This window comes from Siphateles boraxobius, unplaced genomic scaffold, assembly GCF_051911475.1.
Source record: "Siphateles boraxobius isolate OS27281-9 unplaced genomic scaffold, OSU_SipBor_1 204, whole genome shotgun sequence".
Classification (NCBI taxonomy): domain Eukaryota; kingdom Metazoa; phylum Chordata; class Actinopteri; order Cypriniformes; family Leuciscidae; genus Siphateles; species Siphateles boraxobius.
Window position 1 is genome coordinate 2,736,918 of NW_027508816.1, and position 25,583 is coordinate 2,762,500.

Below are 25,583 nucleotides of genomic sequence, written 5' to 3' on the forward strand. Positions count from 1 at the left end.
TCAAATTTGATCTGGAACATTTTGTGTGCAGTGGACAGCTCTGTGAAGTGCCACCTACTCCGCGTTCTCTCTGCGAGTTGGCCGACTGCCAGAACAACGCCCCCTGTGTGGAACGGGGCGGTCATGCACTGTGCCAGTGCCTGGCAAGGTTTGGTGGACCACGCTGTGAAAAGTTGGTCAGTGTCAACTTTGTGGACCGAGACTCCTACCTGCTACTGAGTGACTTGAAGAACTGGCCTCAAGCCAACATCACGCTACAGGTATTCACCCAAGCCCGAACTCTGAACAAATACTGGATGAAATTTGTCAGTGTTTATTGTATAACATTTTTCACATGGCTTCAGGTATACAGAACTAATAAATGCGGCTGTGTATAAGAAAAGAGGTTTTATAAGTAGCTGTGCTTAATAACCGGTAACCAGTCTGGTGACAAGGTCCATTTCTTGGCATAGGAAACCTAGTTGGTCGCTGCAGTCAGATTGGTTTTACTTTATTTTTATGGTCCCTTTAACACATTCTGTTGACTATAAGTAAATTTGCACCTACATGTCTACTATCTCTTATTGAGTGTTAGTAGATAATGGTAGGGTTAGGGTTAGAATACGTTGACGTACTTGCAAAGTTACTCATAGTCAGTATAATGTCTTTTGGAGGAGCATCACAATAAAGAATTAGCAGATATTAAGCAAACAGTCTACTAATACTCTAATAAGAGTTAGTTGACATTTAGATCCAAAGTTACTTATAGTCAACAGAATGTTCAAAAGAGACCATCAAAATAAAGTGTTACAGTCAGATTTATCTTTTGATGACAGATTTTTGGTTTTGTCTACAGGTGTCCACAGCAGAAGACAATGGCATTCTTCTGTACAATGGAGACAATGACCACATTGCGGTGGAGCTTGATGAAGGTCATGTTAAAGTCAGCTATGACCCTGGCAGCCAACAAAGTCATGCAATCTACAGGTGAGCTAGAGTTTTTTTTTAATTCAAATCGAATGTTGGCATGAAGGGACATTATTAATTATGAAGATGTGGAAAATATTGATAAATCCATGATAATGCTTTAAAAAATATTATTTGAGAATAAAAGGTAAGATGGAATAAGATTCACCATTTATTTTTTTGACCATTGATGTTACTAAAAGCCATTTTAAATTTCCACTCAGCAAACTACTAAAAATTAAACATTTATAAACTGTTGATGCAAATTAAATATGGAATCAATAATCTTTCATGTTTGTTTTACACTCAGTACTGAGACCATCAATGATGGTCAGTTCCACACTGTAGAACTGGTGACCTTTGACCAGATGGTGAACCTTTCCATAGATGGTGGCATCCCAACCACCATGGACAGCTTTGGTAAAGTGCAGCCCTTGAGGGGAGAAGCTCCACTATATGTGGGAGGTAGGAGTTCACCATTGATATTTGTCTCCATCACAGCAATCGTGAGTGTACAATACTGTCAATCACCAATGAAACCAACTAGGCATGACACATGCTCTCCGTTCCATTGCTCTTGATGTTTAGAATGCTCAAGAGGAGTGAAACAAAAGCTTAAAAGTTCTAGTCCTGATCATGGTTGAGTATCCCCAGACACCAACATAGTGTCGGCCCAGATCCAGCCCACATCTGGTACACGTGGGTTCCACACGTACCAGATGTGAGCCGGATCTGGGCCGACTCTATGTTGCTGTCTGGGGTTCTTCAATCCAGCTTCTGGAGGTCAAGTGTCATGCAGAGTTTATCTGCAACTCTAATCCAGGTCTTCAGGAGTATAGGTAAGTGGGTTTGAGCAGGGTTTGTGCTATACACAGCTGAACAGCAACCCGCCAGAACCAGATGTGAAGACCTTGGTATACTGTTACTCTCCTCAAATTTGATGAAAGGCCATCCAAGAGTGCTGACCCAGACAGCAACAAGGAGTTGGGCCAGATCCGGCCCACATTTGGTAAAATAATAATTAGTTACATTTATATAGTTTTTTTTGGCGGTCCTCGAAGTGCTTTACTCATGGAAGGGGGGAATCTCCTCAGTCACCACCAGTGTGCAGCTCCACCTGGATGATGCGACGGCAGCCATATTGCGCCAGAACGCCCACCACACACCAGCTTACTGTGGAGAGGAGACAGAGTGATGAAGTCAATCAGTATATATGGGGATGATTAGGAGGCAATGATGGACAGAGGCCAATGGGCACATTTTCCCATTTAGGGATATTTAATGACCGCAGAGAGTTAGGACCTTAGTTTAACATCTCATCTGTAGGAAGGTGGTCTTTGACAGTATAGTGTCCCCATCACTACACTGGGGCGTTAGGACCCACACACACCCCAGGGTGAGCGCCCCCTGCTGGCCTCACTAACACCTCCTCCAGCAGCAACCTGGTTTTCCCAGGAGGTCTCCCATCCAGGTACTGACCAGACTCAACCCTGCTTAGCTTTAGTGGGCAATCCATGTGTGGAATCCACATGTACCAGAAGTGGGCCGGATCCGGGCCAACACTATGTTACTGTCTGGGACCCTACTGCACAGCGTTAGCCGTAACTGGCATTAGTGTTCTGCTGCATGTGTGTTACTTCTTCCCAACTCTGCTCTTACAGAACTTTCTCTCTCTTAATAAGGCATGCCGGTCAGCGTCCACCCCACAGCTCCTCGTGTATGGCAGATCCAGAACGGCTCCAGTTTCCATGGCTGCATTCAGAACCTTTACATCAATAATGAGCTACAAGACTTCACCAAAACCCAGATGAAACCTGGTGTGGTGCCCGGATGTGAGCCCTGCCGAAAGATATACTGCCTGCACGGCATCTGCCAGCCCAACACTGCCACGGGCCCCGTATGCCACTGCCAGCCTGGGTGGAGCGGGCAACACTGTGATCAGCCTTCAGCCAACCCCTGCCTGGGCAGCAAGTCAGTCCAATTCTTGAAGTGAAATATGCCGATCGGACTGACACGCAACACGTAATGCTCTAATTCTGTCATTGGCTTTGCACAGGTGTGTCCATGGAAGGTGTATTCCAATGGACATGCAGTCGTACCGCTGTGAATGCCAGGAGGGTTTTCATGGAGCCCTGTGTAACCAGCAGGAAGAACTCTTCAACCCATGCAGAAAACTGCAATGCAAACACGGTCACTGTCAGATCTCTGACACCGGAGATGCCTACTGTCACTGTGAAGTGGGCTACAGCGGGGAGTTATGCGACAAGGGTAAGAGAACAAATGCATAACGTATGTGAAGTATTCTGTTTCTGATGAGATGACAAAGCATGGCTAGCTGGTGATAGGAGAAACTAAGCTTTTCAAAACTTGAAATTTATTGAACCAATTGCTCAATTGACACAAACTAGTGACGCCTGCTGCCGGTTAAAGGGATAGTTCACCCAAAAATGAAAATTAGCCCATGGTTTACTCACCCTCAAGCCATCCTAGGTGTTTATGACATTCCACTAGCGGTTTAAAAAAAGCCAGCATTTCTGATCTCAACTGTCATGGCCCCCAGAATATTTTGTTGAATGAATATGTAAACAATCAGAGTTGTCAAAAAGTGCCGACTTCGGTACCAAGTCTGTACTGAAATGTAAAAAATGTGACGCTTTGTGCGCTGTTAAGGGGAATCATAAACACCTCTGATTGGCCGTTGTGTTCACGAGCTCAAAGGATACATCTGTGATTGGCTACAATGATCAGTGCTTCAAAAACATGTTGTAAATATACACATATACACACGGGAGCGTTAGAAAGCAGGTCCGCTGATAGACGCGTGCTTGAGCTTTCAAACGCTTCAAACCCCGTTTAACACTTTCAAACGCTCCCGTGCGTTGATCATTGTAGACAATCACAGACAAATCCTATGAGTGTGTGAACACAATGGCCAATCAGAGGTGTTTACAATTCCGCTCAAAGCATCACAAATTTAAATTTTCAGTACCGACTTGGTACCGAAGTCTGCACTTTTTGACAACTCTACAATCAATATATCAAAAGAAAGAACAGAGCCTCTGCTATCAGATGGGTTTCAGAGCGATGATCAAAACACAGATGGAGATCTTTAAAAGATGCGTAACAGCGCCCCCTACCATATAATGGTGAAAACACTCATTGGTGGAACAACGCTTTAATGGCGGAGAAGCCTTGTGTCATAAATGACGCATTTAAAAAATTTAAACAGATCCGAAATCCTTAATTGAATTTTGAAACGATTATGACAAAACCTTGTTTACTGAAATCACATGACTTTAGCAGTTTGATACATGCTCTGAAACAAATGATTCGCAACAGTTTCGGAAGTTTCACAATGCCGTGGTTAGAAAGTGGCCATCACTATAGATAGATCCTTCAGTTTACTGTTATTAACACTTTCCCCGCCACTGACGACGCTATTACACATCTTCTGAAAGAGTACTGAATCTCCGGATCAAAACGCAGATGAAGAAGAAGCAGAAGCAAGCGATTAAAGCAATAAAGTGAAAGTAATACGTTTTTAAAAAGATATAAAAAGCCTATTCTCTCATGGCTTAGGTATTTTAAAAACAGGTGACAAGCAACGGCACACCTACGCGTTACGGCCAATCAGCCTTCATCAATCAGACGACAATCACCGGGTTATGCGGCACAGAACAAACAGAAGAGAGAAAGTTCGAATAGTGCAAAGAAAATATATCTCACCAAAAAAAAAACTAAACCAAGCAATATCCAAAAAGTTATTTTTGATTACAAATACATTATCATAAATAAATAAATTGGAATATATGCATCAAAATCCACAAGTCAAAAAAATTCTAAATTAAATGAAGTATACAAATCAGAATCAACAAATCAATAATGTATTCCCAATTCCAAAACTTTATATATTCCTTTTGTACGCTGTCTGTTCTGTTGTAGAGTCCGAGTGCCACGGGGAACACCATTTTCTCTGTTTATGAAACATCTATTCATATTCATACAAAATATTCTGGGGGCCGTGAAACTTTTGTGAAAATGATCAAAAATGCTAGCGCTAGCTAACTTTTTTCAAAACCGCTGACAGGGAAAGAGTTAAATGTGTCTCTTGTACGCCGTCTGGTCTGTTGTAGAGTCCGAGTGCCACGGGGAGCCGGTGCGGGACTTCTACCAGGTCCAGCGGGGTTACTCCATCTGTCAGACCACACGCATGGTGTCCTGGGTGGAGTGCAGTGGCGTCTGCGACTCCGGCTCCTGCTGCGCCAGCCAGCGCATGAAGAGGAGAACACACACCTTCGAGTGCAGCGACGGCTCGTCCTTCAGCGAGGAGGTGGAGAAGACCGTCAAGTGTGGCTGTGCGGGGTGCATGTAGAGCCACAACACCACAGTCCCACAGAAAGAGCCATCACAACAACAGAAGCTTATAGACATACCCCCGCCCCACCCCACACAACCTTTATATTACACCCTTCAACGGGTCGAATAACACCAACTCTGCTGACAGAAGGCCAAGCAGAGCCTTGTTTTAGGCCTAAAGCAGAACATTAGTCATGTATTAGAAGAAAACGATGACTCTCTCTGCAGTTCTGGACGTGTATTTGAGCAGATTGCGCTCCAAAATGGTGATGCAAGGAACATGCACTATATGTATGATATACCTGTGTGGGAAAATACATCCTCCGCGACATGCTGGTAAAATAGAGCATGTGAAATCACAAGTACGGCGGGAGATTTTGCATGGAAACACATGCTGTCAAACCAGATATTTCCAATGGTTTTGTGTGTAATGGGACTCTTCCATTCATTAATAAACTACATGGGGGCCAAAACCACCCAGAAGCCTTCCATCTGAACATGAAGAGACACTCCTGGTGCCATAACGTAGAGTTACCCTTCGGGAGCTTCTTTATTATATTTCGACTTTCAATAGATCGAGAAGCGAGTCAGAAAGAAGGATCTATTCCATAGTGTTTTGTCATTCCATTACCTCAAACGGAAACTTGACCGAATGTAAGGGAGAGCTGAAATCAAGCGCTAGATAGATCTCATCACGCCGTTTTCAAGATGCATGCTCATTGTCATATGATGTCTGGATTGTGGTTAATATTAGCACTGCCGAGCAGAAAATAGACCATGGCTTATCGAAACACTGCTGAGTATGCAATGCCACTGCAGTTTAATATGGGTCAGTGTTGAAGCTGTTTGAGGGGTACAATATGACTATGGGTTATGATGACCACAACACTGTACACACCAATCTCCCATCCACTGACGCACCGTAACGACTCCTACAGTATTACCTCTGCGTTCACCAAGCTTTGCAAATCGCCACGAACAACGTCCTAGAATCAAAAACGCGAATAAGTGCAGTTTGGCTAATTTCATTTAATTTCGGTGGGTGTTTGTTTTCGCTTTGATTTCCTTTTCCTAACTTCCCCAGACCTTCACTTTATACAGAAATGCTTAACAGATTCTAATATATATTTGTATTTCATTTTGGTATAGTATTTTTATATGTTAAAGAATACATTTGTTTTCAGGATTTTATTATCAAAGCAGCAGTGTGAAATTTGGTGACTTTTTGGTGTTTTATTCGGTCATTTATTTCACTTGCTTATACAGGCAACAGTGGTTTGAGACTGGCCAAAAGCATAGATGATAATTATCCTATTAGCCTTATTGTAATAGGAGCCAGTGTTGATTGTTTCAGAAGGTTTTTTTTGTTTTGTTTTTTCAATATTGTAAATGTCGTCTTCCATGTGAATACCACATTTAATTCATTTAAAATATCTTTGTGCTTGATTTTTGTAATTATTTATTTTAAGACCTGTCCAGATAGAAAGCTGATTTTGAGTTATGAATAAAGCCAAGAGGTTATTGAGATTAAGGCATTTTTAATAGTGTAATTACCATCCAGTCCTCATAATAAAGAGCAAGTCAATAGCCCCGATTGCTCAGAAAAATGAAGACATATTTTAGTTAATTCTTCTTTAGTGAAGTGGCACTATTTGAGAAGTAATTCAATTCTCCATATATTCATTGAACCACATGGTTGATGTTTCCATAAAGCAAACATCAACCGGTTTTCTTACTCTACGGTGGATACTTATTGCTCTTATTGTACATTGAGGTACTGGGAATGAAAGCTGATGTGAATGTCATCGCTAAAGATGTGATCGCTTCAGTGCACACAAATCATTGGAAAGGGTTTCAGACTTTTCCTGTAGATTTCATGGTCTTGTGCCAATCACAACCATTGCATCATGAACTCAAGAAACTTTATTGTGAAAGATACTGTCGCTGTTGCATATAGAACATTTAAGAGCTCTTGCTGTTTATTCTTCTGATGTTACGTTGATAGTTACATTGACTAACTGCAGTTACTCCGAATGTAAGTAGCGCCACCAAAATGTTTACTGAACTCCTTTTTCATTCATTAAAATGTGTGACTATATCAGTGTCTATGTCTGCTTTATCAAAACCACAACAAAAGTGTCAAGCAGCAAAAGATTTGGTTCCTGGCACGTTTAAATCAAAGCAAACATGAGGATCTGCTTGTCATTCGTATTTGGGAAAGGGAAAAAAAAACTTTAGGAGCAAAACTGAATTATTAATGATTCACTATACATCAATGTAACTCATGTATTTAGCAAATTGCTTTTTCTGGATGAAATTACACGGTTGAGACCCAACTTTCACTGCACATTCTTTACTTTACTCATCACTTATTTACTTTGGGGGACAATAAAACCAATCCCAACAAAATGCATGATAAATTGACAAAAGACAAAATGCATACATCTCAAAAACAAGTTCATTTACATTTTTTCCTCATGACACACACCAAAACACATAAACGGGGTCTTCAAGCCTGGTATATGTAAACTACATTTTACATTTACTTTTTTGACTTTAAAGCAATGTCAAAAAATAAAATAAAACAATGCAATTACAAAACAGAGTAAGCTGAGATAAAAATCTCATAATTCTTCACCTAACTAAATGCCTAAATTAAACTAGATTAAAGCAGAAAGATATTTTAGAAAACCTGTAATCTTGCATAGTTTCCTTTTTAGCATCATAAATACAGCTGTTTTAGAACGTTTGAGACCATAATGCATAAATTACTCATCTATAGAAAATCTACTTGAGAAACAACAGTGATACGCACAAGTTTCTATGCATAAATCATCATCATCATCTCACTAGAAGGGACAAAAAGAGGAGGTACAACACTGCTGGACTGTATAAAAATACAACATATTTAAACTTCAGTGTTCTAAAAGAGAAATGAGTAATTATGACAAATAAAAAAATCATGATCACCAGAATTTTTGGACAAATTACTCTTATCTATGTGCAATGAGGCTTTATTTCATGAGGCAAACTCAATTATTTATAAATACAGATAAGAAAAAAGGCACATTATTCAGGTTACAAACCCACTTTAACTACAATTATTAATCGTTTTAGAATTGCGGATCACTCCTTAAATAATATCTGGTTCAATATTACAAGCTGTTTGTAATAAGCTATACAAATGTAACGGACAAATGTAACGGTCAAACAAACAAACGGTCAAAGAGTTGAGTTATTCATAACCCATATTTAAAATGACCCATAAAGGGAATCGGAACCTTTTTTTATTGACTTGTTTTTACATTAATGGCTCCATCAAGGGGAAAAAATATCAGTTTTCTAAAACAAATAGATTTCTTAAAGCATATTTGGAAAAGTTTGACACTGTTAGGTAGAGCGGTCAAAGTTCCTTCTTTTCAAAGACAAATCTCTCTCAATATATTCAAAACTTTGAAAATGCACTGCCAAGCTTCAAAAAAAGCTTCAAAAATAAATGTCCTTCCAGAAAAGGAACATTTTGAAAGCATCAGCACCCCTTTTGTTGTGAAACATTTCTACATGAGCTCTAGTACCTGTACACATTTCTCAGGGTTTTGAGGTCCGTGTACGTTTAGTTGGAGTGACCAGTGGTTCCAAGCCTCGCTTCGTGGAGGATTTAGGAGAGCCAGTCTCTGAAGAGGTGACCTCCATCTTTCTTTGAGACCTAGTTAACACTTGGTCTTCCAATGCCAGAGGCTTAATGTCCACATCTACAGATTGTGGTTCAGAACTATTAGGGCCTTTTTGGAGCACCGATTTCTTTATGTCAACTTTAGTCCCACTTGTTTTCATTTTCTGTGCCTTATTAGTCCTGGATTTGAGCAGTATCTGTTTTTTACTCAAGGCGTTAGTTGAGACATGCTCACCAATGGCTTTTGTCACTTTTTTGAGTGCCTGCAACCTCTTTGGAGAGGCACCTTCTTTGTGACATTGGTTCTTTTTCAAAGCCTGTTCTTTGAGGGCAGAGTTTGCTTTCGCCTTCTTGTTGAGTGATTTGATCCTTTGGACAACCACAGACTTCTGTCCTTTACGTGACTGTAATTTCTGTTTGTCGACTTCCTTTGGAATTAATGCCGCCTTCAAACGAGCCCCTTTGAAGGTTTTCTCTTTGCATTTCTTATTTTGCTGAACCTGAAGTTTTTCACGCATGTTAGAATATTTCCTAAGGATTCGAGCACTTGCTGGGTTTTTCGCAACGCCTGCGATCGCACCGAGGCTCTCTGGAGTCTGTGCCGGTGCCACTCCATTAAGACTCTGTGCCTTTGTAGAGATCCGCGTGGCAGTTGTCGGTTCGTGCTTCTCTTTACTCTTCATAACGGAGATACCCTGACCTAACGCTTTTGAGATTAGCCTTTGATTCTTGGGGTTATTCTTCACTGGTGAGGCCATAGCAAACTTTTTCAGATGCTTCTTTAACCGTTCTGCCTGGAGGCTCGGAAATATGCCTTGAGACGACCCAGCTCCCGCTGATGAAGTGTGAAAGCACAATTGTGTTTCTGAAGGAAGTCTGGTGTTCACCTTCTTAACAATTACAAGGGATTTTGTTTCGGTTGATTGCAGGAACCACCTGCAGATACTGGGCAAGTCAAAGGGCTTCATGAAAAGCATTTGCACAGGGGAAAACTTCTGTGTTTCCAATGGTCTTGACTTTCGTGCCCTGCGTTTGCTTTTCCAGATTTCTTTGAGTCGATCTGCCTTGTTTTTGGGTTTGGGTGCAGGCTGACCCTCCTTGTCCATTTGTACCCAACCTTTGTGCATTTTATCAAACGTTGTATTTAGATTTGAAATTAACTGCTGGTGTTCTTCTCCCCTTAGCACCTCAAAAAATTTGGAGGGACTACAAACAACTGGTTCAGTTCTCTGAAAGCCAGTTATGCATAAGGACTTATCTGGGAGATTCAAAGGGCCTATTATTTGGGGCTCCATATGCTTCTGGTTTTGGATTTTAGGTTTTGAACTCAATGGGCTCTCTTCAGCTTCCCCACTTGAGGATGCTGAAACCCGTTGTTGTCTCAATGGACGCTTATTTTTACTAGGGGGTGTTGTTGAGCCAACTGACTTTTCAGTATTAGACGCATTCCCTCTTCTCAACGACATGCGCCCAGGGCTCTCTAATGCATCTACAATAGTGGATTTATTATGGAGAGGTTCTGCAATTAAACTGGCACTACTTCTTAAGGGCATGTGAGCAGTGGCCTCGGTTTTTCTACAGGTAGTACTGGATTGTGAACTGATAGGTTGTTCACTGACGCAACTTTTGATGGAACCCTTAACAGGAGAATCTTTAGTAACAGTCTGTTTAGTTGTGCTAATAGTCCTGCTTCGTAGGGGCATGCGCGTTACCCCCTCGGAAGATGTACACAAATCTTTATTCGTGGCCTGCTCACTAGCAGCGCTGTTCTTTCTTACAGGCATCTGCCCTTGCTTTTCTGAAAGGCCTTCTGTTGGATTACTCGATTTGCTACCAAAAGTCCGTTCAGTGTTACTTCTGCTTCTCAAAAGCATATTTTCAGAGCTTGGTGGGGACTTTTTGATGGGTGAACAATCTACACTATCTGAAAGTTTAATAGGACTACTTTCAGTTTTAATTGGCATATTTTCATTGCTTTCAGACGCTTGATTATTCAGTTTGTGGTGTTTCCCACTCTCTGTGGAGGTGGAGGGGGTGCTAACAGTTTCTGGAAGAACCTCAGGTGACAAAACACTTGGCAACTCCTCATTCATTTTGACGCTTGGACCCGGATATTCATCTCTTTCTTTTGCATTTCTTAATTTTGGACTTGTTTTGACTGCATGATCCACAACCAGACTGTTACAGGGTTTGGAGGATGGGAGCTCCTGTGCAGTTTCAAGAATGTCTAGAGCTTTCAAATCACGTTCTTCAAGATGCAAATTTGTTTCAGTAGATTGAGTCTTTGGGCTCTTATCATTTGCACGCTCAAGTTCAGAAGGACCACACTTCCCAGAGTCTTTCATTATGTCAAAGCTGCCTTTTGAAACTCTACTACGCAAGCATCTGTCTGAGGACACTGTACTTTTTGCATTCACAACTTTTGGACTATGTGGATCCGTATCCTTCTCCTTGCCTTTTAAAAGTGGTTGTACAATAGAGACTTTTGTTAGGCTGGACACTGTTGAATCCCCTTGATTCTTCGCTGGTAGTTCGGAAGAGTTCGTCGTTTGGATATTACTTTCAGTGTCATGCGAAACTTGCTCTTGAGAACTTTTATCCTCCTCAGTGTTTGCCTTTATTTCTGATGTCTCAGATTGTTTGTGGACATCTGCTGCAGTCTCAACTTCTGTGGGATTTGTCATCTCTCTCTCACTTCTCGGTTCCACGTCCACTCCATCAGATAACTCTTTGGCCATGTTAGAGGATACAGGGATCAGTGATGGCTCCAAAGATTTATCCTCACATTCAGCCTTACTTTCTGTACCACATACCACCTCTTCCAGCATGGGTCCAATTTGGGACTCAGATCCTTCTTTCTGTACAGTGAGTTCTGTTGTTTCAGTGGTTTCTACCATGCACATGTCTCCTTGCACTTCTGAATTAGGATTAATGATAGCTTCTGTGATCAAATCTGGTTGCATTGTTAATTCACTCAGTTTACAAGATGGTTCATGGGAAATTTGCCCATTACTTTCAACTTTACCTGTCTGACTGGTTTCAACCACCAGACCAAGACCAGTTACTTTTACAACATCTCCTGGCATTTCATTCTCCGCGATCTGCTCCGATGCGAATTTCTGAATAACATTTTCCATGCAGTCCCCTGCAAAAGGTGCATTTATGAGAGGAACACTGCCAGAAATAGAAAGGGCCTGCTTTGGAGCAACAGAGGTGTGCATGTCTGGCATATGAGCTGGACAATTCCCATTGGAATTACCTATAGATTTACGAGCTAGCGTACGGACAGTTTTTAGTTCCAAGTACTCCTCAACGTACTTGTGCCCTCTTGTGCTCTTCCGAGCATTTTGTCGTGGATGCAGTCGGTTACGAGATTGAAGCTGACATTCTGTTATTGATTTTCTAATATACACTAGATCACAATGGCTATCGGTATCATTTATGATACAACTTAAAGAGCCATTACTTTGCCTAAGGCAAGAACCTTTTCTGCTTTTCCTTGCTGTTCTTGGAGATATTGGTAAAACTACATTTGATGTCTTGTGAATTGTGGAGGGCTTTACAACAGCATCTTCGCTTTGTGCAAATGAGCTTTTCTGTGTGCATTGTGATAACAGATGATCAGACTCTGCAGTACATGTCGGCAAGCATCGCTCAGCACTGCATACAGAATCGCTATGTTGAATTTGCTGAATGCTTGATCCTAATAATTGTTTTGCTTCCTGATGATCAGTAGTTGTCTTTGTCAGGACGAAAAATTTGTTTGGAGAACTTTCTTTTCCACACTCAACTTCTGTTCCACAAGATGAAGACGACAAAACTTCTATCTTACAAAGGTCTACTGGTTTTTCAGTCATTACACGTGCAACACTGGAAACATCTGCATTTAAAACCTCTCCAGTAGGCTTTTGACTTGTCCTGACAACAGATGCCTCTTGAGAGTTTGTAATGCTCACAGCAGCATCCACAGAGCATGTTCTTTCAGACCTGGTTTCAAACGAAGCATGACTGCAGCTTGTTTTCGCTTGCTTCTCAGTCAAATTTGGAGTAGGTGCTTGGAAAGGGTTGGAAGAAGCCACAGTCTTGACTTCACTTTGTAAGAAGCCTAATGCATCAACTATCTGGCTCTGGTGATGCAAACACAGCTTAGACATGAACTGTTCCAAAGTGGACACAGACTGTAGATCTCCTTCTCGGGCGAGACCCAGGTCAACAGAGTCCCTGAAAGACCATGCAAAAATAATTAGAAGTATATTAGACACCGTCTCAACTGGATAATACTAAAAAACATATATTTATGTGATGAGCAAATAATTAGGGCTGTCGCGATAACCGCAATATTGCAGTACCGCGCTACTGACAGGCCAACCGCAGAGGAATGCAAGTAATCGCAGCAAGCGCGAACCGCGTTTTCTTTTTTCATAAGGCCACCCTTCGTGGTACGTACCATGTGTATTGAATGTTAAATAAGTTAATAATGATAACAAGACTGTTAATCATGGTGATTTGTACAGAGGATTCGTGGATTTGGACTTAAGCCTAAACAGACAGTGAATGTGATCGACTGAGCGCGTGCGATTACCTGCGTCTGTCTTTGAAGTCAAGTCATGTATATTCGTGAAAAGGTTGCCGTTTCCAAGGAACGCGAAATATTTGTCGTAGGCTATTATCCTTTTAACGTTTAAGGGTAGCCTATTTACCATGAATGGCGTCAGCGCTGGTCAGCATTACACAGCGCGAGGAAGCCGTGGGGGGAAAGCAGCGAGTCACGCATTGAATCAATGCCATTGGTCTCTATTAAGTGAAGCATTGCTCAGCTTTGCCCAAAAGTGAAGCATTGCTGGCCAGCTGAGCCTTGAAAAGTGGAGCTCAAAGTTAAACAAACATCATTTAAGGAATCAGCTTTTTTGAACGTTTTTTCGTTGAATGAACGGTTTAATGACTCACTCAAAGACAGTCCGTTGGCGTAACAACTGCGCGCTGAGTGACAGTCTTTCAATGCACAGAGACGCTGTTTAGTTTCGGTTACAATGGTAACATTGTTTTTGTGTATGCTGACCACATCATAACACGTATTTATATAGCAACAAATAAATATAAATAAATAAATGGCGGTAAAACCGCATATCGCGCTTTTGAGCAACTCAAAATTACCGCAAGGGAAATTCCTTCACCACGACAGCCCTACAAATAATACATTTAAAACTGGTCAATAGAGTCCTGATTTCCTTTACCTTTTGACCAAATGTGTAGCCGGGCTATTAGAATTCCTTAAAGGCGTATGACTTTTGTTGGAATTCTTCCTAGTCGAGAGGTCAAGAACTCCATCTAAAGAGACAAATAATTCAAAGCTAAATTGAACAATTCTTTTAAACTAGCTCTTTATATATTCATAATTCTATACTGTACCTTGCTCGATGTCCTCTACTTTGACCTTTTTCACAGAGAGGTCCAGCGGGGCATCTTGGTCCACCATGATGAACTTGTTCTGAGCAGAAGTTGTATCGACAGCAGTGGGTGAAGTGACACAGCTAGTTTTCAGAAGGCTTTGGTCCTTTTTTCCATTGTTTTGAAGCGAGTCCTGAGAGCACTTTTTTCTTGAGGTATAATACGTAGCCAACTCATTAATCATCTGCTGAACGATACCACAGGCCACCACAGGGATGTGCGGATCCGGAATTCTTGGTGTGTATTCTGTTGATAATTCAATTAAGTGTTAAAATGAACGCAAATTATTTGGCAACATGAGAAAAAATGTGCAGCACACTGATAAACGTTAGTGTTATAATGTTCAGGAACAGTGTTTAAAATAAATTAACCACTGAGTTCGTCAGTCTTAGGAAGGTCAAACGTGAGTTTTGGAAACGGGGTGGAAAAAAACGTCTCTTTGATATAGCGACAACACTGTCTTCTCTAATGCACCTTAACCAGGCCTCGTTCCTTTTTTGCATATTCTGTGGGCGGGGATTATTTAAATGAGTAACATTATGACTTCATAAGATCCGGGAAAATCAAGCTGTAGTCCTAACGAGTCGTTTGTTGAAGTTCTTGGAAAGTAAATTCTATTAAATAAAATATCTCCCTTTTGAGTGGACTTTGAGCTTTGTAACTTTGCAGATATGTTTATGCTCAAACAGCAAAATTACACACTAACTAATGTTAAAAAAGTGAAAAAGCATAATAGGACCCCTTTAAAGCGGGCAGTAACTGCTTATACTAGAGAAAAAGTTGCAGTCATTCCCATTACTATAATGAACCATCACTGATCATGCATCATTACACAAATGACAGACCATATGAGGTATACTCACTTTTCCTCTGTAGCACTGCATTCAGGAATTCCTCTGATTGCCACTCGAGTCTGTTGATATTGGAAGGATCTTTACCGAGTAAAGGTTTTCCTCCACTTTCCACAATTTGTTTGTTGAGTGCAACTACATGTTCCTGTGGTAAAAAAAAAGGGGTGGAATAAGAATGGAGGTGTGCACAAGGTGTTATTTTACATACTTCTAGGAGACGCATGCAAAATGTACTTAAAATGTATTAAAAACCATGGAAATGGAAAATGAAATTAACATGTAAAAAGCTATAATTGAAACCACTGTATCCTTTGAACACATTACTTGAAATAACTGTAGAGTCCATTATATAGCTAGTGCAAGAGAGACCGATAGGTAAAAAAATCAAAACGGTTCTTCCAAGGTGTCTTGACAAATCAGGAAGGGGGGAGGGGGGTATAAATGAAAAAAAAACTACCTTCACTTTTTCTCGTCTTAAGCAGCAGTAAAGACAACTTTCATCAAATGACCAATCTGACACACTTGCAGGCTTACAATCTGTGGATCCAAAAGAAGAGGCAAAATTCAACCGTGTGTGCAGGAAAGGGAAAGACCTGTACCGAACACAGAATGATGCTACTGCTAAGAAACTACTAGCAGGTTTACAGACTAACTAGCAGTCTATTTTAGTTAGCATGACTTTGTCAATTTAAAACTGAAACAGTAAATCAAAAGCCTACTTATACCAGTGTAATTAAATTGTTAAAATCCTCAAGTGCCAGCACCAGCTCAAAGTCTGACTATTGTTTTGGGTTGAAAATTCTCAAGTTTTGTCGAGTCTTCACCAAATTTTGTTCACATTATCAATCAATACCACATGATCTGACCATACCTGCTAAGTTTGGTGACAGTGCCACTCACTGGCAAGGGGGAAAAAGCAGCAAAAAGACAACTTTTTCAGGATTTGAGTTTCCATTTCTCAAGTCAAGTCATCCTCATTTATATAGCGCTTTTAACAATGTAGATTGTTTCAAAGCAGCTTTACAGAGATAAACATATAATTTAAGGTAACAGAGATTGGTTCGGTTTTATAGTGGTTCTTGATAAATGTTTTTTCCTGCTAAAGTTAGTTTTGATTGATTCACTTCCGTCTAAATGATCATTTGTTATTAAATTAGGGGCCGCTAAGACGACACCGTTCTCTCTAAACAGACTTTAAACGTGAACCTGTGATAGACGCTGATGGCGTTCACATGCGCATTAAGAATTGATTCTATAGTTATGTGCGTTTGAATATATGTGCGCAGGTTTGTAATTCCTTACAAACCATGCCTAAACAAACTACTTGTCTTGTCTATAAATTGATGCAGAATTTTATTTTATCTTATCACTTCGGGTAGGTACGCGAACCGAAAAAACCCACAACGCTTGGATTTCTCTTACAAACGTACATTTTATATTGGATAAAAGCATCTGCCATAAATGTGCATGGCAACAAAAAGTGCATTCATGGTATCGGTTTATCAGTATGCATGTTCTTTGAGAACTGAAACCATTATAACGCCCAGCAGAGAGGATTGGGGATTTGGATTTATTCCGGTAACTTAAATATTTGAATCAGACAGAGATTTATTGCTTGAATGTGAGGGGACCAAAGTGATTTTCCGAGCCCTTTTTCTCACTCTGAATGTATACAGTTTTTGGAGGATGGGCAGGGGAGCACCAATAATCCTCTCAGCAGTTCGAAGAGTCCTCTCTAGTCTTCTGATGTCAAACCAGACAGTAATAGACGTGCAGAGGACAGACTCAATGATGGTGGAGTAGAACTACATCAGCGGCTCCTGTAGCAGGTTCAACTTCCTCAGCTGGTGAAGGAGCTACAACTTCTGCTGGGCCTTTTTTCACAAATAAAGCCTATGTAATACCCCTTTTTACACCAAGGCAGTTTGAGTGCCTATTCAGAGCCAGAGCATAGTTTCAAATCAGTTCTTTGTCTTTCGACACTCAAAGCACCAGCTCTGAAATAGGAATTTGTTGTTTGTAAGTAGTAGGGCTTTGACTTTTGCCCAAAAATCATATTCGAAGTTCGTTGGTTTATTAATATTCGAATATTAATTATTAATATTTTGACCATTAAATGCCACGGCGCTAGGGCTGGGCTAAGGGGGCTTAAGCCCAGAATGTTTTAAGTAAAGCCCCAAATATTATGTTGCCTAGTCTTTCTCATAGAGAAAACAATTAATCAGAAAAACAAATGTGAATAAGATTACAGCTGCCGCGATTAACTTACCCAATCATGAAAAGTGCATAGGCGATTACAGTTTTATTTATATTTTTACCTCTGCATTAAAGGTACTTGCAACGTGCTTTTGCAGCGTTGAGCATTGTAGCCAATCACAGACATGTCTGTTGAACGCATCGGCCAATCAGATGAGTTCCTGTGCTGAAGATGTGTTTTGCACGAGCTCACCGTCACCGAGTTCTACACTTTTCGCAAACCTCTCATTATTATTGGCAATAAACTTAAGATGCAAATAAGAGATTCTCGGCAATGTATTTGATATTCTTGATGCTGCTCTGATGCACTCCATTACGCACCGCTCTGTTTGTTTTCATGATGACTAAAAGTTCAGCGGTACGTTAGCTCATCGATGTCAAAATGGTTAAAGAAGCCGGGGCTTACCGTTCACAGAAGCATCTTAACAGTGAACGAATACCTGGTAAAATGTAAGTAGCGCCACACGTTGCTTTTCAAATTGTCCGGAGTGTAGATTTCGAGCTCCTCGTCAGGAGTTGTTGTTGTAGGAGTTGGCGCGGCCATTGTTCTGATATACAAAATATGCGCTGCGCTAACCAGGACACTAACGTCATCTACAGGAGCCCAGATGACCAATAATTGCCTTGCTAATGAGCTCCACAACTTCACCAGGCGTGAAAAAGCCTCGATATCTGAATTGAAAGCAACGTTTACAAGCAAACACATTTACAAAAATATAATGCCCAAAACAGGTTCGAATATTAAAGGCTGCCTAATACTCGTTCAAATATCATTATTTTTTTAAATATTCGAATTCTATTCGAATAACGAAGTTCGGAGTCAAAGCCCTAGTAAGTAGCACCAAAACATTGCTTGTCTAGAAGTAAGAACTGCTTGCGTCAGTGGCTGGGGTTACAGTGACCAAGAAGATGAACAGAAACTTGTGACAGCCATTTTTTACATAGCAGCTAAAAACAATGAACGCAATTAAGCCAAAACACAAATTACGGAGAGATGCACCTACAAGTTAGATTCGCCATGTTTGAATGCCGATGTAGGTTCACAAAACCATGGGAATCAATAGTAGCGCAACGACCGCAATTGCAATCCGATGCAATGAGAAAAGCAGTGTGGAGAGCACACATCGCTTGGGGGGGGCGCCAGTTCTGATGGTGCCGGTGTTAGACGTGAATTTCCCCAGCCTCACTAGCTGTTAAAGAGCAGCCTATTATTCTTTATTCAGTTCTATGCAAAAGAATCAAATTTATTTTTTACCAATTCCTACAAAGCTACTATCATCAGAGCGTGTGAGCGGATCAGTGAACGAGAGGATCCTTTTATTACTGAATTCCTGAGGCAATTCATTCACATTCATTTCAGACGGTTCACGTTCACAACTTGGGTAAATCTGGTTTCTTGTGTCGCTCTGGAGATCCAGCACCACAGGATCAGCAATCTACCATCTCTCACACAGAAACAGGTGACGTTGGGAACCCCTCTTCCTATCCTACAAATGGTGCTGTCAAAAAAACAAACAAAAAAAACACTAGGCCTACGCACAAACTGAGGTGTTGTTGGTTTTTGCCAAATATTCAGACAAATCAGGTTTGTTTTGCCCATCTGCTGCATCACTCTAGCTGTGTTTCCATCCACCTATTTTTTAATGTGCATTTTGGGATATTGCATTTTAAAAAAATGGATGGAAATGCCAAAATGCGCATAAATTCTAAAAACGTGCATTAAATACTCAACACTAAATTGAGGCCGATCAGTTGTTTATCCAATAAGACAATAAGTGCAAAAGCTATGATCGAGAGGGATTTATTCAATAAATCCCTCGATGCGCAACAAACTCATGTGACTTTGCCTCAGCGTGAGCTGTGATTGGATAACTGGAGTAACCAGTGGACCAATGGCATCGCAGCATCTCAGAACGTCTCACACGAGTGTGTTCCCGTACGCCAGCATCCGAACGCCTGACAACATGACAGTGTTTAATGCGTTTCGTCTTACGCTCTGAGACACACTCGTTTATGATTGCAGTAACTTAGTTTTATTACTGATATTGTGCGCCAACTTCCCTGGAAGTGGTGATTTTGTTCTCTTGAACACATTTGTGAAAGACTTCGCAAGGCAGTGTGCATCACATTTTTTGCACATCCACAACCTTCCAAAACTCCTTCTTTCCAAGACATCAAAACAGAAACTAGACTAAAGCTTGATATGATATAACTTTGTTGTGTCAAACTTTTTCTCACTGCTACTTTCTGTTGGTTTAGGGGATTTTTTTTCAATCCGCCCTTATCATTTCTGAAAATAGTACAATATAAAGCCTGTTAACCAAATGATGTGTGCACGCATCAGCGGACGGTTGTGGCGTGGTGCAAAGAGGAAGTACAAACAAAGTTTTATAACTGAAGTTGTCAATCATTTCAGTTTAGAGTCTGTACTGTAACTGAAACTCTTTCCTATAAAGCCATCGTTGCCTCTTCAAAAGACTTGGATTTAGATTAGACTGCTGGATTGATTATTTTCACGATTCCTTTATGACATTTTTTTTTTAGATCTTTTAAGTTTTAATTGATTTTAAACGGAGGGTTAAAAATCTCTCAGGTTTCATAATATCTTCATTATTGTTTGGAAGATTAATGAAAACCTCGTAGGTTTGAAACAACAGAATTAACATGACAGAAATTACAGTTTTGGGTGAATTATACTTTATAAATACAGTGTGGGGAGTCTTGGATAAAACTAAGTCTGTATCGCGAATCATAGCGTTTACATCAACGATACATAACGGCGCATTTTTATATCGCGATATAACGATGTATCATTGCACACCTAATTCTGTCATATATTATTACTACTATTCACCTTTATATCATATAAAAAGCATGTCATCGAATGCAACATAACATATTTGATTTGACTGAACAGATAATATTTTAATTAATTTCCTAAGGAGCAAAAAAAAAATGTATGAGTGTTAAATAAACGGCATTGGATCTTTAAGTACGTATATTATCACAAATGGCAGCCAATCAGCAAACAAGAATAATTCATATGAACGTTTACAATGGAAAACAAGAAAACAGCACATGTGATACTGTGTCCGAATGCTAGACGCTCCAAGTTGTTTCACTGGAAGTGCAAAAGCTGCGCTACAGGAAACTGACAAACACTGAAGTAAATAATTGCTACAGATTAGTTGCTATAGAAATGATACACCGTCGATTCATTGGTGTAAACTTTTATTGTAAATAAAGTGCTCTTTATTGTGGCTATATTAATAAAAATAAATAAAGTTACACATGTCCTTTGTAAGCAAAGCAAAAAGAACATGCATGAATGGGAAAATAAAGTGCGGGACGTGCTTGATGTTAAGTGCAGAAAGCCTGAAAAAGATCTCAATGCATTACTCACACACACACACACACACACACACACACACACACACACACACACACACACACACACACACACACACACACACACACACACACACACACACACACACACACACACACACACACACACGATCCGGAATTCAGGTCTCTTTAAAAGCATATTAACTTAATCTGTCTTGACAAACATTCATGTAAACATAGTTGATTATGTCATAAATGAACGTAAACAGTTGGGGGGGGGGGGGGGTCTGATGTGTGACATTATATTAGATCTGTGCATTATGTCTTAATATAATAAACCTGCTGCTGACTGTCATTAAATGTTAATCAAACAACAAAAGAGGGACTGAATAACTTCAGTAGCTTTAATAATTGATTTATTTATAATAAATACACTAAAGACTATGCAGTGACTTTTTATATTCGACAACTGTACGGTTACCTCTGAGAAACATACCTGTCAGAAGCCCGAGGTCCTCCACGACGGAGGTCCTCCACAACACTTCCAAGATATTGTCAAGACCTATAGAAGAAAAGAGATGTGTTCAAGTTAGGGCTGGGCGGTATATCGAGTTTGTACAATATATCGAGATGTTTTTTCCCCCTCGATATGGAATGAGGCAATACCGTTTATATCGATACAGTAGTTTGATACGAGCACATCTGAAAAATAGCGGAGTACGCAGTGTGAGCTCCTGCAGTGAAAGAACAGTACAATTGTCCTAAACATGACACAAGCTTATTAAGCGCTTCAAAATAACTGGTAAGATAGTTAACAAGTTTAAAGCAGCTTGCCCTGTCAGATGCTCGGACAGATAGCCTACTGTTAGTGACTGACAGATAAATACTGCCGCTGTTTAATGCGTTTGAGACGTAGGGCTGCGCGATAAATCGATTTTATCGATTAACTCGAATGTGTAGTTTACGCCGATTTTTTTGAATGAAAATCGGTTTTCTCTTTAACAACCGCCGACGCTCCCATCTGGGCTCCCGTAGTTCCGACCGGGCTCAGCGCTTGCCATGATAGAGATACACAAACAACATGGCAAATGAGCAAGACAGCGGCAGCAGAAGCACATCCGCCGTAAACATTTACAAGCAGAATCTGCAGGGCCGCCAACTCTCACAAGTTCACTGTGAGAGACGCAATTCTGTCACTTTTTACACGCTCTCACGCCACACATCCATTTTCGCACGCAGAGAAAAATCGCGAAGCAAAGACGACACTGACACCGACAGACAAGACAGAGCAGGTTACTATCGATATGAAACAGATTCTCAGCTCTCAGATTCTGTCAGTTTTATTACAAAATTCAAACAATAAACACCGTTTTGGCGCTTGTAAATGTGACGTGTAAGAACGCTGGCAGATCTGTTCAAGCGGCACGTGAACCGATCATCTGTTACTCTTTACTACTAACTTACCGAGATGTAATAAAATCGATCGATCACTGTTTTTCAACCGCAGAAAGATGTCCATAAAACAGCTGGAGAACAACATATGTCACGTAACGTTACATTTACCTCAGGATGGCTTTTAATGACCCATAGCGCGCATGTGGACTTAAAATAATTGCTATAGAGAGGAGTATTTTGCTAAATATGATAACTATATTACACATTTATAATATTTTTACCTACATCATTAAAATAGTATAACGTTGTTATTATAAAAAACGCATTATATTTAATTTGAGTTAGTTTTAACCTTTAATAATACCAGCTGACAGGGCTCTCTGTTTACAGCATTAGGTGAATTTTTTTTGAGAACAATTAACAACACATTAACGTATCTACCATACCTAATATTTATCCAAACGAATTTATATTGAATCAAGATCAGAATCAATTCACAAGAATTGAATTGAAATTAAAAATTTGTGTTAAGCAATAATAAAAACACTAGCATACCAGTCATTGTGCCATGTAAACATTGTTTACATGGTTAATTAACTTAATAAAATTGTTTAGTTACCAAATAATTTGACAATCACAATACACTTATTGTGATGCAAGTTTTTTTTTTTTTTACACATCCCCAATCCCAATCCACCCATTTTATTTTATGTTACATTTCATTGTTTTCACAGACAGGGCCTGTCCTCTTGTCTTTTCGGCTTGTTGTTTCTGATTGTAATTAAATCCAGATCAAATCCCAGAAGGGAATATTAAAACAAAATAAAGTTAAAACTTGTTTTGAACAATTTCTTTGTCATCTGCAGATTGATTTTAAGTAGGGAGAGACAAAAAAAACGATTTAAATCGTAAATCGGATTTTTTGTGAAAAAAATCTGGGATTTTTTTATTAGGCCATATCGCCCAGCCGTATTGAGACGTGGTGCTTTCCTCAGTGCTTAACTTACATTTCACAGGTGTATTCTCCATCTGTAAATGTTCAAACAAATATGTCCATTTCACTGTCAGGAGAGGACGAGCTTCAGCAAGTGAATCTCCGTTAATATTCAATCTACCGTGAACGAGCGCCGCCCGCACGCGCGCCAAACAGACGAGCACAATAGCGCAATAATTCTGACTAAAATATACATGTTGCTAAAATATTTGTTGTTGGAGACAATAAATGTGCCATATGTGGAATTTTAAACCTACAAGTATATTTTTATGAAAGTGAGCATTATAATGGGGTAATCAAATGCAGGCTAATATAATTGGTTTGTGCTTTTGTTTTTATTTTCATTTTTAGTTTAGCCTTTAGTCATTTTTAAAACAAAAGCATTATTTTTGTTTTAGATTGTAATGTTAGAATGTTAGAATGTAATGTGATTTTAACCACCTTTTTGCACATCATATATTGCATGGCCTACATTACATTCACTATATTTGTTTCCATATCCTTCAATATCAACATTGTTTGGAAATCATTGACAAGGATGTGAAATAACATTTTTTTTTAAATAAATACAGATTTTCTTTATCCAAAGTGAAAAACGTAGAAAGTACCGAGATATATATCGTATATCGCCATTTAACCAAAAAATACCGAGATATGATTTTTTGGCCATATCGCCCAGCCCTAGTTCAAGTCCAGTTTCTCAGTTCTCTCCCACTTTAATCAAGACAAACCTCCATTAAACAATGATAATGCATAAAACACATGTAATACAAAATATTCCATTTTGGTTTCATGGTGACTTTAATGCAAAATCTTTAAGGAGTATGACGGCTTTCAAAATTCACAAACATCGTAAAATGTTGATAAAGCATAATAAATCAATGAGAACAGATAAACAGAGACGCATAAATGTAACTGGTTGGAGTGAGTGGAAAAATGAGCGCAAAGAGAGTTTAGTAGCTGGCATGAAATCTATTTTCTAAATGCATTTAATTGATCTTATTGTGAATGATTCTTCCATGCGTACTTTTATTTGTTATTTTGAGCTGTTTCCAGTTGTAGGAACAGTCTTCTCTCTGGTGACGTATGCAGGACTTTTCCAATGAAGCGGCCCACTTAATCCCTGCAAGCGCGCATATATTTGAGTGCCACGCCCACATCTCCATCTAATCAATAAACGACGGATGAAAAAAGAAAAAAGGTCCCAGCCCTGCATTTTTTCCTGTTTTCCGATGATCTTGCCGTCTCATTCGGAAGGCTGCACCCTCCAGAGGCCACATACATCGAGACTCAATTCAGACAAGCAGTATATTACAGTAATAATATATATATATACCGTAAGACCTCCGGAGGGTACAGGTATTCGAAACGAGGAAGGAAGATGTGTTGCTGCTTCCTTGGCATCGCAGCTTCACCAGCAGCTGGCATTAGTTGGGCAAATATAAAGAGAAATGAAACCCGTACAACGCAACACTGCATGACGCTTCCTGTAAACCTGCCTGTCACAACGAGGTCACGTGACCTGTCAGTAGCAGCTGCCAGTCAGTTTGTGGTTTATGATGATGTATAAACCGGTACTACTGTAAATACAAATACAGGGCATCTGCAGGGTTTTTTAAATTAAATTTAAGCCTTTTAACAACTTTCCTTAAGACCTGCACAAATAAAATTAATGCTGTATTGGGGGGGGGGTCAATGTTTATGACTAAAATTCAGCAATATTACTGTTTTGACTGCAGTGACACTATTGGATGAGATCCCAACTAAAGGCTACACGTCTTTTAAACTCTGAACAGATTTTAAAACACTAAGCAAGGTCCGGTCCGCAAAATAATTTGCTATACCGTATTTCCAGACTTCAAGTCTCGTTTTTTATCATCTGAAACGTGTTACAATTTAAATTCCAAAGTTACTTATATAAAGCGTTTAACGTCAAATAAGCAAAACATAAGAGACTTAAAAGTAAAAACTTCAAGGTTTCTAAAGATATATTTTTCATATCTGTGTGAAGTAACTTCTGCTGGATTTTGGTTCATTTTTGGTATTTAGCTTTCATGGACACCGAGACGGCAAGCACATTTTTGATTGTTTTCTTTATTTGGCAAAAGTATGATTTTTTTGCTGTTATTTTAAGGTACACAAATAAAAATATATTGTAATGTTTACCACTTTTGAAAGATATCTTACTCTTGTCTGACAGAGTATTTTAAGTTGTAGACTATATGGTGGCAAGAAAACACATGCAAATAGAAAAACATCTGCATCAGTTTGACAACGTGTGCTGCAAATACTCAAACCACAACCAAATACAGAAACA

General features: G+C 39.7%; 2 protein-coding genes across 4 annotated transcripts in view; one reads left to right on the forward strand and one right to left on the reverse strand.

The window, feature by feature from the left end:
• The window catches only part of slit1a (slit homolog 1a (Drosophila)), a 169,672-nt gene extending 162,273 nt beyond the window's left edge, over positions 1–7,399 (forward strand). For both annotated transcript variants that reach the window (XM_077237610.1, XM_077237611.1), the window contains 6 exons: positions 32–260; positions 836–966; positions 1,256–1,410; positions 2,628–2,916; positions 3,002–3,213; positions 5,079–7,399. In XM_077237610.1, the coding sequence (XP_077093725.1) occupies positions 32–260; positions 836–966; positions 1,256–1,410; positions 2,628–2,916; positions 3,002–3,213; positions 5,079–5,317 (1,255 nt within the window). In that variant the 3' untranslated portion in view covers positions 5,318–7,399. The remainder of the gene's footprint in view (positions 1–31; positions 261–835; positions 967–1,255; positions 1,411–2,627; positions 2,917–3,001; positions 3,214–5,078) is intronic.
• Positions 7,400–7,638: 239 nt separating this feature from the next.
• Positions 7,639–25,583, reverse strand: part of LOC143745486 (uncharacterized) — a 19,056-nt gene continuing 1,111 nt past the window's right edge. Inside the window, exons 2-7 of one of the 2 annotated variants that reach the window (XM_077237608.1) lie at positions 21,374–21,439; positions 15,731–15,810; positions 15,286–15,418; positions 14,384–14,668; positions 14,209–14,302; positions 7,639–13,195 (exon numbers count right to left, since the gene is read on the reverse strand). In XM_077237608.1, coding sequence (XP_077093723.1) covers positions 8,890–13,195; positions 14,209–14,302; positions 14,384–14,668; positions 15,286–15,418; positions 15,731–15,810; positions 21,374–21,439 — 4,964 coding nt within the window. In that variant the 3' untranslated portion in view covers positions 7,639–8,889. The remainder of the gene's footprint in view (positions 13,196–14,208; positions 14,303–14,383; positions 14,669–15,285; positions 15,419–15,730; positions 15,811–21,373; positions 21,440–25,583) is intronic. The other variant, XM_077237609.1, reaches the window with a different exon arrangement.